Raw genomic sequence first — 13648 nt, 5'->3', positions numbered from 1 at the left:
CAAAACAACACGAAAGAACACAGCATGCAGGAGCCTGAATTTGCCTCACTAACATTGGTGGCAAAACTCCCACAGACTTCAAAAGAGCAGGACTGGGCATGGGTAGCTCTGATTAACTGCTTTCCTCTCTATTTTCATTTCCAAGACAAGGGATTTCTGTTTAGATTTAGCAGTTTTTATGCAGATGGCTACCACTGTGGTTTTTAATTTGGATGAGATGTTTAACAGTGCTAACATTGATATCGTTTCCCATAGAAGGAGCAACCCAACACTGGAAATAGGCCAAAATGATGACAGTGGATGTTGGAACAAGCATAAACTTACTGTATGTTAAGTGGAGAAAAAAATCATAAATTAATTAGGGCCTGAATTCTCAAAATTGCTTGCAAAATAAGAGAAGAAAGGAGAAGCAAGGGAGCTGAACTCTTTATTAAAGACCAATTCCCCTACTGTGAGGCAGCCCTATGTAGTCATCTGACAAAACCAAGGATCAGTAGGACTTTTCTGAGAAAAGCAGCAGCAGCTGTCACAGGAAGTTTTGACAAAGCTGCAGAGTCATAAAAGACAAAGAATTAATGAAAGAAACAAAGACATTTATAGCTTATCTACAAAACTGATTCACTTGGATAAAATCCACAAATTGGTTTCATTTTCAAAGGTTTGTGCAAAAATTATGGGGACAAAGAAATAGCTATATCCATAGCTCATGCTGAACTCCTGTCTATTTTGAACAGCTGCCCTTTCATTAAGAGGCAGAAAGAGTACAACCAGGGGAAAAACTGAACACTGACATAAAGTCAAATATAGCTTTTATAAGACTCTGTCTATTAAAGTAGTTAATAATCTACCAAAGTATTAGCTTGATACATATTGCTGTCATCCAGAGATGTCACAGTATTAGAGGAGCTGATAATAATATGCACTTTTGGACTTGGCACTCTGTCTCTCATCACTGGGTACATAAACACCTAGCAAGCATGGTGCACTTTGGATTGCTGCAGCTCAGCAATGAAAGAGCAGCAATCCACTTCAATAATTTTGTTTTGTTTTGCTCTTCTCCAGAATGCAGTAGTTTAAAATATTTTTTTGGAAAACACCTATTTTTAATGTGACAAAAAAAGCCAGCTTCCTACCTCCCACTTCCAGCTACTATTTCTTCTCTGAATCATTCTCTCTAACGATTTTTCCTCTTTCACATGCAAGAACACTAGGTGGGGAGAGTGACAGCTCAATTTCCTTGGTGAGGAAGCAGTGTGGTAAATATGGGTGGAGCAAAGCAAAATGCATAGAACAGGCTTGGGGATGTTGTTTTGTTGGTTTTGGGGGTTTTTTTAAACTGCTGTATAAAATACTAATCCAAAGGGAATGCAAAAAATATGTGATCTGAATTACAAGAATATGAATTCATGTAAAGAGAGGAAAAAAACCTTCTAAAACAACAATTTTAAGAATTATTATACTGCCTTGGAAAAAAGAAGGCTATGATCTTGTAGAAAATTCAGAAAAGAGAAATAAGGCTTAGTGAATTAAGAGTTAAGACTAAAATGTTCACTTCTGTAAAAGATAAAGTTAAGGCCATAATATTTCTATGTTAGGTCTTAAATTTTAACTGTGGAGTGAATTTCTGTTTAGATGAACATGAAGGTAAATAGAACAAGAAGCACTTAAAAACTGAGGGAAATAGTAGAATGTCTAAGACTGCAACAGGCTTATCCTTGACTATCCAAAATGAAGAAATTAGAAAATATTTGGGCAACTTTCCACAGAAACAATTTATAGGAACATTAAATTAATAGTAACTGCATGAACTCATACTATGAGCAAGTTACATTCAGCCATAACATTTCAGTGAATCACCTGGGCAGTCAGGAATTACCATTACTTCCATCAGGTATTTAGAATTTCTATCCTCTAAACTGCTAATCTTTTATACTCTCAAGTGTTACCCTAGCATCTTGTAGGATTTCCTAATAATCCTATCCAGGAAAAATCCCAGGAAAGTCTAACAAAGAATCTTGACCACAATTATCTGGAAGCAGTAGGAAAACAGGTTTGCTATATGGATCTTCAAAAATTCAGTAACTGATGTGTGAGCCTCAAAGAAGTAAGGAACTGGTGACTAAATCCAGGAACACTGAAGACTACTGGGAAGCTGATCCTTTTGTGATTTCAGAAGGGAGGGATGTACAATCATAGATATATACACAGAAAACCTAAAGATGCTTTAACCAATTTTTTTCAAATGCTTCTTCTTTAAGAGGTAAATGATGCATGAAAATGTATTGAAGACATGAAAGCTACATGAAAAAAGGCAGAAAATAATGCGTATATATATTTCTATTTATGTGTAAGTACATGCACAGTGTGTAAAAAGTGTAATTTTTGTTAGTCATGTATCACGTAGCTCACTTAAATTTTTGATTATCCTTGCTTTATCCCATCTGCATTTCTAGGTTGAGCATGGTCCTGACTTGTCTTTTTGTTTTGTTTTGTTTTGTTTTATTTTGTTTTGTTTTGTTTTGTTTTCATAAGAGAACATTCACAGCATGACACTCCTGACTATTTGAAGAACACTAAAATTTGGTGTGACATGACCAGCATTTCTACTAAATTATTCAGAATGATGAAGAAATGCTCTATGACCTTGACACAAAGTGCATAGAGCCCATGAGAAGACTGGTGTCTCATTAGACGAGGCCTTCTTTGAAAAATGACATATTACGAACATGCAATTCCATTGCCTCTGAAATTACATATAATGAACAAAAGAAATCAAGATGGGGTTACTTCCCCATAAGAGTAATACTTTATGAGAAGTAATTTAGTGGTATATTCACTGTATGTCAAAAAGGGAAGCAACGGAAAGGAAAGGGAAAGGGAAATTACTAAAATAGTTTCTGCCACTTCAATGTTTTTTTTTGAGTAGACTGGGGAGAAGAAAAAAAACAGAGATCAGGATGGGGGGAAGGTGAGACAAGAAGAAATCAGGTGTACAGCTCAGCTGCTAGACTCCTAAAAAGATACAGGAATAAGGATGGGGAAAGCTGTACATTCCTCAGCAGTCTTGGATTGTTGGTAAGACCTGAGGTGTGGTCTCCACTTGAAAGGCCCTGCTGCCATAACCATATCATTTAGAAGTGTGAAAAAAAATCCTACCCACATCACTACACCCTACTGTAAATGTAGGTCAAGCAGCAAAATAGCCCATTCAGAGACTGGGATAACAGTGTACCAGTTAAAAGGTTTTGCCAATAAAAACTGTCTTTCTGCTGTGGCTATGTGGGAAGGAGATATTACCTTTCTACAGATCTTTTCATGTCTAGGCAAACTCTTGAAAACTAGAAGCACCACTAACTACTTCCTGATGGTAAATTGGGAATATTGGTCTCTGATACTAAAAAGCCCAACTTTTACTGCCATTATCAGGGCAGCTCTCAAGAGTCAGCAGTTAAAATTCTTAACAGGACTTTTGCCTACACTTCAAACAGATACATCCCCTACCCACTTATTGCCCCATCCTCAGAAGACTAATTATATTTTGGTTTCCTCTCTTTAATTTGGTCCTAAGATTCCCTCCCTCTCCAGACATGCCTCAGAAATCAGCCTGCTGCTTTCAAAGAAGCCCATGGAGGCCAGATTTTCAGGGGGTTGACCCATCTAACTTTCTCTGGCTGCCTTTGAGGTCGTTCCAACTCCAGCGCCTCCAAGCCCAGCAGTAGTCAGGAAATGAGAGCATATGGTAAATAGTTTAACTCACACTCGTTTAGCTTTCAATTCTAGCCTGATTTTTCAGTGTTTTCCATCTAGTAAGATGTCTATTAACTCAAGAGTGTCTGGTTCAAGAGAACAAATATAGAGACAGTGGACAGATACCAGTGTACCAAAGCTTGTTGCTAAAGAAAGCTGGGTGTGTTGTACAAATATCCTAAATATCCTGTATCTATTCAGTTTTGTGACAGATGAAATCTGAGTTCTGAACAAATTGTCTGTTAGGGTTTAAAGTGTGATAGGTTTAAACCAAAACAAACATGATAACCACTATTAGGTTTTTAAGAACATTCAGAACACTGAGATTGCCAGCAGTCCTGTATTTACAGACCTGCAGCATCTGCCAAATAATAGGCAACGAATCCAATAATAGACAATAAAGCCTGTTGTAAAGCCACTTGCAAAAGCAGCTGTTGCCTCTACTGAGAAAATATCTTTCAAAACATTACCTTTTAATGCTTCTTTTTTGTCTGGCTCCCTCTCTTATGGAGGCAGGGTGGATGCTATAAAAGAAACAGACAATTATTAGGGTGGATTAATTCTCCAAAGGAATACAACATAAATATCTTCTTCCATAATTTACCTGATATTGACCACATACACAGTGTAATTCCAGTTCTGGAAAGTACGGTTCAGCTGAAAAACAGGAAGACATTGATCACATGAATTGTGAGATGTTAATGGGGCTCTTTGTTGCTTAAAGCTGTGTTAGAATTTCACCCTTCTGCCCCTTGAGAAATCCCCTTCAGTTTTGCAAAGCAAAGAGAACACTCACTTTTCAGTGAGGTGATTGTTGTACAACTGGTAGTGAGAGATGTGGCTTTTTTGCAGGCAGAAGGAAATCTGGATAAGGTCACGACAGAGTGAATAGGTGAGTGCACAGAATCCTGACCTTTTCCTGCTCTCCCTCTCTTCCTCATCTTAAATCCTCAGATACACTTTGAATAGAACAGATTTACTGAAAAAGCTATTGGCTAAATTTTAACCTGAAAGTCTTCAAAAAACTTAGGATGATCTTCTTTGCAGACCTTTGTACTCTTTATTCCGAGTGCTCATCAGCTGCTCAGTTTTCCTCCAAGAGACACCTTTGCATGCTCTCACACCTTCCTAGCTTCTTTTGCCTCAGGCACCTATGTACTTTGCCTGGGTACTGCTGCTAAGGGAACAGTCTTGGCAGGGGTACATGACTGCAATTCTGTTTTGTAGATTATTTTATATACATATTCTGGTTTATGGGTTTCTTAGCTTCTGATAGCTGAAATCTCCAGGTTTTATAAAAGAAAAAAAAAAAAAAGAATAGTTGTTATATTTCATGATGTTGTGTATTCGCATAAGTAGTTGGTATAAAGATTTTACAAATTGTGTGAGTGGGACTATGTCAACTGTCAAAAAGGACAGAGAATATCTTTATTCAGACAAGAAGAACTTCTAGAGGCAAGAACTTCAAAAATCCCTCACTCAGAGACAAGCTTATCTCTGCTAAAATGGGCTGAAAAACCAGGGACTACTAGAAACCTCAGCAGCTGACCTATGACAGAAACCTTTTGAAGTAGCAAACATTAAGATAAATTGGAAAAGTTTATTGCTTCACACAAATCAGCACTGCCTGGTGTTTCTATGATTTCTGCCACAATATAGCTTCAAAACCATATTAGCATTTGGGGAGAAAGTCTTTGTCCTGTATAGTGATGTTTGAACCCAGACACATACCTCTTTTTGTGGAGAATTCTGATTTCTTCATACTTTCAAAATCTCACTTACTATCTACATTTCTTAGGAAGCTAACTAGTATAGTGCAGACATTTCAAATTTTACCCGTAGTGCTGAAGAGCCCCAGCTAGACCTGAATTTATTACTGCACAAATAAATAAAAGAAAGATATTTGGAGAACTCATGTGAAGAGTTTTTTTAGTAGTCTCTTTTTTTTTTTATTTTTTTCCAACTGATAACAGTGATGGGACAGATTCATATATGTAATCACAAAGGAAAGAAAACTTAACTTACCCATTCTGCAACGACATCATGTACTTTTGACACCGAGTTGGGGTTAGAACTAGAGACAACTATAGATATCCTGTAGAATAGTCCACCTGTCCATTAAAAACAGCATTATAATGTTAGAAACTGAGCAAATTTAGCTTTTTAATAATGAGATTTTAGCTTCATGATTAATATAAAAATTGTGCTGAACCCCCCCAAGGCCACCTCACACTCTTGATGGCATTTAATCTCTGAAATGAATTACCCCTGCAGGTTTGGGCCCATTCTCACTAGTTCTGTTGATTTTGACAAGAATTCCCTCCCCTTCCATATTTTCAGAGGCACTTGAAATGTGACATGAATCTCACAGACAACATGCATCTAAACAGTATTTTGCATATGCCTCTAATGGGGTGTGTAAAATCAAGTTCATGACAGTGTCAGGAATATTTAAAACTATTATAATTAATGAAGTCTGTAAACACAGATAAATTCTGCTCCTATGCATATTAGAATATTGCTATATGTTCCAGAATTGAACCACTGGAGATTGGAGTTTAAATATTGTGAGAGCAAATAAAGCTCATCAATTAAATGTAGCAAGGTAACTGAGGACAGAATTAGGTGTGAGAAGGGATATAGAGCTCTTGTTTCCAAAGTACAGGCTTGCTCTGAGGCCTGGCAATGGCCAGACAGTAGAAGAACCCATATTAGCTTTACAAAACTGGCAGCTGAACAAACCATCTTTCAGTCACAAAATGTGTAACACTTGGCTTGGTGCAATTTTATATTCAGAAAACTGTTTTGAAATGGCACTGTGCAAATATAAATTCTCTTTAAGCTCATGAGTGGGTAGGCAGCATTACAAGATTTCACATCTAATAAATTACACCAATTCATTTCATAGTTATGCTCTGTGTTAAAAGTCTGTACTTTCCACAAGCCTATTTTTTTTTCATTAAGCTACTAAACATTCTGTAAGCTCAAGTTGTGTGAAAGTTCCCAGGATGTGGGGGAAGCTCAAGAACTTCTGGATCAATTCACTTGCATTTATGTGCATTTGTGGCATTGCTTGGTTTGGGGCTGTTACCAAGGCTGTGGGTCTTGATCACAGATACATGCATTTATTTAATCTTATGTAAATCTTACAGAGACACTACATAGGACAGAGCAGGACATGACAATAATCATACAGAAATCCCTTTCTGTCTCAGATTGGAAAGGAACTGCTCTATCTTTTGGAATCTAAATAAAAGACCTTTTATTCTAAGTGGAGCAAATGTCTTAATTTTACAACTTCATAGATAATTACTGTAGAAGAGCTTGAAGTAAAAGGACCTGGAAAAAAATTTGATGTCAGTATTTTCCAATTTAAGTGTGCATGCACTGGTTACTATTCATGAAACGGTTGGAGATTTGTTCTTTCTTTACAATATGGAATTAATTATATGAACATTAGGATTGGTAAAAAAAATCCTTTATGATAAAACAGTAAAGAAGATGGTTTACTAGACATCTTCTTTGGTTAGCTATGATTAAATTTTTGATATGAGCAGAAGGAACTTCGTTTTGATTTTTTAACTCTCCTGAGGAGAGGCACACAAATTTGGTGCATAGTTTAACCTGAAAATGTGTTTTAGTTTATTATTACTGTGATAGTTTAAAAAAAAATGATTAAAAATTATGTCTTTGGAAGTAGAAATTTGGACTTTGGGCAAACTGAAAACACTGGCAATACCTAGATGTTCTCTGTGTGTTTATATCTCTGTATAAATGCATATTCAATACTAAATCTATAATGTACCTTTTATATGTGCCATGGAGATACACACATACAGGAAGTGTGCATTAGATACTCAAAAACTCCTACGTAATTATATATCTAGTTATAACCTTACTTAGATAATTATGTATAGTGACAAAATCACTTTAATATAGGAATATGCAAACTATTTTAAAAATCATACACAGTAACTACAAACTAGGTAATAGATTCAAGATCTCCATAGGATGGTGACCCAAAGCATGTTTTAATGAGGCAAAATAAAAGAACAAGAACTAATCTGCATTTTAAAATACTCTCAGGAGACTGTAGATAGTAAAAACTAAAACTTATTTATCCCTCTTCAAATTAAACAGTTGAAATCCCATCTCAAAATGCTGAATGAAAAGAAAAAAAAGTTTATAAAATTGGTGAAATGTATAGCCAGAGAAAATCTGAAAAAAAAGGAAAAAACAGCCTTGAAAACAATGCTCCCTACACCCACCACCAACTACAAAAATAGAATGATGAATCAAATGTGAGTATTTTTAAAAATTATGTTAGGGAAACGCTGAGTTTTATTATTCAAACACTGAGTTTTGAAAAACCTTCCATTTTTGAAGAAAATCAAATCCTCAAAAATAAGTCAGTAAAAAACATTCATATACTCTCAAACAATAAATTGTCATTTAATCATATAAAATACATGGAAACCAGTATATTATTCTCACAGTCTCTTGAGAGCTGTCTTAGAAAAGCACACAAATAAGAGAAATCACACATTAATGACATCTACTATCACTAATATGTTACAAATTCCCTTCTACTGTAATTATACTATTATTCCTAAACATTTTCCTATGCTAAATGGTCCTACATCTAAAGGACGAAAGACAGCTACATCTACATTCAGTCTACCAACTGAATATCTAACAGATAAGATGATCTGGGGTTTTTTCTACATCTAACTTAGCAGCTTGACATACTGTAGTGGAACTCAGGTCGACACAGGCAGCCCAGCTCAGTGAAGAAGTCACACAAACAAGGCAAAAGGACTGCAGCAGAGCTAGTAAGTTGTTTCAGTGGTGGGTAAGAGGTGCTGTTCTGGCTTGTCCCAGATGGTAAATTGGCCAAGGAATAAACATGGGCTGAAACTGATGACTCATGGTACGTCACAGAAGAAATTGATGTTTGGATCTGCACGAGAGAGTGATGGATGGCTGCTGCAGCTGTTGTCAGAGTGCCTGTCAAGATGGTCTCTTTGTGCTGCATAAAAACTCTGCTATAGGAAGATGGTAGAGGCACCACATCACTCATTATTGCAGTTCTTGATGATTCCAGGACAGAAGAGAGATTTGCAAGATGTCCATAATCAGCATTTTCAAAATCCAAGGCATTAGCAGTACTGGTAGATATTGCTTCTCTGCTCCTGCTGAAGGGTCTGTACACCTCCCCCACTGAATTCCACTCAGAAAGCCTCGGTATATTTGTTGATGTCAGAACAGCAAAATCCCTTATGTCTTTATCATTGTCAATGATTTCTTTTTCCACTGCCCAGAGAGAGTATCTTGGACCGTCCGCTTGATTTTCAACGGAGTTTTGTCCTAAAACAGTTAGATAATTTCTTGGTGCTTCTGTTGTTGGCAAGTTTAACTCTTCTACATCCCACTGAGGGAGCAAGCTTGGAGTAATTGTATCAAGATGATTCTGAAAACTTTGTGGGAGTGGAGGTGTAGAATAGGTGTTAGGAGTTACACTGTCTCTGAATTCCGATTCTGAATGAAGAAATTGCTGTAATTCCAAAGACACTGGAAAAAAGTCAGAACTTGTTGAACTGATGCTTTTTAAAAAAATACCTGCATCTTTCTGAACTTTACTTCTTGGTTTATCAATGGTATTTGTTATAGTATCATTCTCCAGAAGACTTTGAGACTGCTGTGTTTTGTGTGTTCTTGCACTGCTTGTCAAACTTTTAACTCTCCAAGTAACCTCAGCCCCAGATGTACTGATCAAGAAAGGAGCTCGGCTATCCCTTGAACAAGAAGGCTGAGTTCCTGAGTGTGTTGGAAAAACAGAAACAGGCTGATGCCTATTGTTTAGGAAAGCCATGCCAGTTTGATCACTTACTATGTCAGTTTGAATTTGCATGGGCAAACTATCTGCAGAGTTTTCAAGCACCTGATCAAAAGGGCTTACCTGTTCCCATACAGAGGACTGAATGAAAGGTGCTTCCAGGGAAGGAAAATCAAAATAAAATTCACTGTGGGAAGTCACAGTTAGGTTTGCAAAGCTCATTGTTGACTGCAATTGTGATATTGACCAGAAATTACTTTCTGAAATTCTCTTTGAAATGCCTGGAATTAATGAACTAAAGATTTGTGTTTCCAAAGTTGATAAATGACTAGAAAAATTACTTTCTTCAGCTCTGTGACCTACAAATCTAATGGCAGATGTTTGTTCAGAGATACTGTCAGAGTTAGCATATAAACTAATGGACAGCAAACTCTCTGTTGGGGAAGAAAGCAGTTTATTAAATGAGAGCCAAAAATTTTCTGATGGCTCCCCAGAAAACACTTGAGATGCTTCTTTCAAATGATGCGAAACAGTCCAGAAACTTGCTCTTAAAGAGGGGGATATATCTACAGATTTTGTTGGAAAATCCGAGTAATCTGAGTCCCAGGAGTCAGCAACTGGATTCATGTTCTCTGGCTCGAATATGGAAAATGATGATTCTTCATTTTCATTACTATCATGAAATGCATCCAAATTGTTCTCCAGTGCTCCATTTCTAAGGGTCTCACTTGGATTTTGAAAGTATAATGAATGCTGTAAATAATGAGACCAGTAATTACTACTAGATATAAATATGCTGTCACTTTTCAAATATGTGTCAGTCAACAGCTGTTGATAAACAGGCAGGGTTGTTACAACATGCTTAAATGCTGAGCTTGTCCAGCCTGGTTCTACCAGAAATGATGAAAATGTTAATAGTTCTTTACTGTGTCGTTGGACTGAATTTGTCAGTTGGCTGCCATGCATAAATTTTGTGTATGATTTTTTCATGTTCTGAAAAAAACTTGTTGGTTTCGCATGTAGAATTTCCACAGAGGTTAAATTTGTAATGCCTCCTGAGTGATGGTCCTTAATGTGCACAGATTTTCTAAACTGAAATTCACTGTTTGCTGATAATGTAGAAAACGTTTTCCTGTCAGCATTGCCTTCTATCATTTCCAGGTAAAAATTGTCAGGTGCCAAGTCTAGCAAATCTAACCTACTTTTTTGGAATGGTGGCTTCTCACCTGTAGGTGGTACAGAAAAGCCAGAAAGAAAATGATGTCTGTCTTCTTGAGTATCAGAGGTGATACGATGGTGAAATACAGGCTCATTCCACCAGTTCACAGGCTCCAAGACATTGCTTGTATGCACGAAATTGGTTGTGTCGCTGTTGGAGGATGAAATCCAGAGAGTTTCTTCTTCATGTTCATAAACAGTGCTGCTGCTGCTGCTGCTAACAGGAGAGTGGAACGATGGCTCAGAGTCAGAAAGATGGAGCCTACTTGCCAAAGTCCTTGCTAGCTCTGCACTGGGATTTCTGCTGTGAAGAAGAGGAACTGCTGCACTCACAGGGGGCTCTGTAACTGCATCTGCTGCACCAGAAGTACCACGGAATGAACTTCTAGAATAATTCAAAATATTTTCATTTGGCAACTGATCCATTACAGTATAATCAAGGTTGGTGTTTTCTGTATAAGCAGACAAGGTTTTGTTGCCATTCTCCTCAGAAGAAGCTGGTGTGGACAAAGTTGGAAGGAAGAGGCTGTATGGGTTTTTTCTCTCTGGGTTATCATCTGATGAATTTTTACTGAAATGCAGGGGTCTTTGCTTCACTGGCCAAACAATTGGGGTTGAGATAATTCCTATTGTTTTGATCCCTTCTATCTTAGATTCTTGCTGCCTCTGTGGTCGTGAATGGGAAAATTCAGGTGAATTTCTCTTCATTCTGAAGATAACTGTAGCAGGAAGTCTGAATTCCTGCAGGTCTGTGTGCAGCAAGCCACATAGTTAATGGATTAAAGAAAATATATGTAACTTAACTCTTTGTTCTTGGTCTAAAAATCAACTTACCAAGAGTGGAAAATGATGCCCGTTAGCTGAGTGAAAGTTTAATTTGCTTCTACCATTAGTGAACTTGGCTTATTTCTTATTTTCATAATCTTCCTACTTTTTCTTGGGACTTTCAAAGCTAGAGAAAGGACTTAATTGTCCATTTTTTATTCGTACTAATACTAATAAGATTTAGTTCATTCTGTCATTAAAAAAAAAGAGTTAACTGCTCATGGTGAACATTTGTGACTGGCTCCATAAAAAAGAAGCAAACACGACTTGGAAGAAATATTCAATATTTTCTTCTTACTTCTACAGCTTATTAAAACCAAACAGTCTGGATTCAGATAAATTCTTTCACATTATGCACTGTACTGCCTGATTGCCAGTGTACAATAAATATCTGCCAAGAGAAAAAATACTTCAGGAGTTTTAAATCCTACAGTAACTACTGATGGATTAGGGAAAAAAAAACCACCCAAGCAAAAAAAAAGCAACCTAAAAACCAAACCACAAACCCCACCCAGATTCTAATTTATTTCTGTGGAGTACACTGAAAAAATAAATCCTAAAAAAATATACATTTAGGCCTGTGATGAAAATTGGCAAAATCTACCTCTGTGTTTAACAACCAGCTTTAACAAACTAATAAATATTTTAGCAGCACTTCACAAAATGATGCTCAGTCTTTAGGAGACAGTGATATCACAGAATTTGAGAAAGCCTCAAAAGAAATCCTGGCTTTATTCCTGTGCTAATAATAGGTTCATTTACTACCTTATTTTTTCCCTTAATCTTTCTAAATGAAAAGTAAACGATATCTGATACTGTCAACATTTTCCCTAGTAAAGTCCGATCCAGCTCTTCTTTAAGTCAGTGGAAAGATTTCTGTTGACTCAGTGGAAGTGGCTTTGCTCCATAGGAATGGTTCCACTTGGCTCCTGCGCCTGAGGAACAGCGAGGAACTAGTGAGGAACAGACAATCCAAGCCTACTACCAGCCTGGCTGCACAAGCAGGAGCTACACAATGTCTGACAACCTGCAGCCTTGAAACCCTTCAACAGCATGGTTCTTTTTGGACCTTTTCTAAACATCCCTCTCCCTTCCCTTGTTCTTTGCATCATTAAATGCAATGGGTGACACAAAGTTAGTCCCTTTCACAGAAGAGCCAGGTAAACACGAAACAAATAAACACTGAGTTTGGTTCTGTCCTCATTTACACCATTCTGACATGGTCCAGAGATTTAATCCTGAGTTATTCAGTCTAAATGAGATCAGAAACTGAGACGTGACCCTTGACATTATGATGGTAGGAAAAACACACCTTAAAATACAACAAATTTGCTTTAGACACAGTACAAGGAAAAATGTAACACAGGATTTCTTACCATTGTTTGGCTTATCGTTTCTATTAGTATCGGGCATGTTAGTGGTGACAGTGGGTGGTGTAGGAGTAGTAGCATTTACAGTAGCTGGTAATAAAGATGAGAAAGAGGTGAACTTGAATGAAATATGAATGTTAATAAGGTAAGACAAAATGGGAACAATGCATGACAATGTAAAATGAAACCATCTACACACAATGCCATAAATGTTAAAAAAACACATTATTTTTTTCTGTACAAAGTGATGAATAGATATGAACTGAGGCCCCAATCCTGCAATCCTACTTGCATTAACTTCAGCGGGAATTTTGCCAGTGTAAATTTTGCAGGATCAGTCCTGCACTCCTTTTATAAACTCAAATCCTCTCATGAGAGCCTTGGTTCTGTGAAGACCAGAAAATGAGGAAGTTCTAAGATGCATGCACTTAGAATGCTGCTTGTGAAAAGAATCTTGGCCCCTCCTCAAAGACTGAATATGACAAATAATTGAGAAACTGAAACATTCATGTAAGGATTCAATTTACTCCACCGAACTCAAAATAGTGAAGAGAATTGAGATCAGGCTTGGAGCAGGTGAAGTAAAATACCTATTTTGAAAGCTTTATGTAGAAACTCAGCTGTACTCTTCCCACTGGCACCAACAGAAGTC

General features: G+C 37.0%; 2 protein-coding genes across 8 annotated transcripts in view; both read right to left on the bottom strand.

Annotated features, from left to right (window-relative positions):
* ADGRG6 (adhesion G protein-coupled receptor G6) overlaps nucleotides 1-13648 on the bottom strand; it is a 125144-nt gene that overhangs the window by 41127 nt on the left and 70369 nt on the right. For 6 of the 7 annotated variants that reach the window (XM_059841853.1, XM_059841857.1, XM_059841858.1 and 3 more), the window contains 4 exons: nucleotides 13003-13086; nucleotides 5773-5858; nucleotides 4352-4404; nucleotides 4218-4271 (listed from right to left, as the gene is read on the bottom strand). In XM_059841853.1, coding sequence (XP_059697836.1) covers nucleotides 4218-4271; nucleotides 4352-4404; nucleotides 5773-5858; nucleotides 13003-13086 — 277 coding nt within the window. The remainder of the gene's footprint in view (nucleotides 1-4217; nucleotides 4272-4351; nucleotides 4405-5772; nucleotides 5859-13002; nucleotides 13087-13648) is intronic. The other variant, XM_059841856.1, reaches the window with a different exon arrangement.
* On the bottom strand, nucleotides 7901-12972 carry LOC132325043 (uncharacterized). The gene has a single exon (XM_059841861.1). The coding sequence runs from the start codon at nucleotides 11507-11509 to the stop codon at nucleotides 8480-8482; it is 3030 nt and encodes a 1009-aa protein (XP_059697844.1). The 5' UTR covers nucleotides 11510-12972; the 3' UTR covers nucleotides 7901-8479.

Source organism: Haemorhous mexicanus, chromosome 3 (assembly GCF_027477595.1).
Source record: "Haemorhous mexicanus isolate bHaeMex1 chromosome 3, bHaeMex1.pri, whole genome shotgun sequence".
NCBI classification, from domain to species: Eukaryota; Metazoa; Chordata; class Aves; order Passeriformes; family Fringillidae; genus Haemorhous; species Haemorhous mexicanus.
The sequence above is the reverse complement of the archived record's forward strand: the minus strand, read 5'-3'. Positions and strand labels throughout refer to the sequence as shown.

Coding starts and splice junctions, on each gene's coding strand:
- LOC132325043 (XM_059841861.1), bottom strand. CDS start 11,509: ATGAAGAGAAATTCACCTGAATTTTCCCATTCACGACCACAGAGGCAG.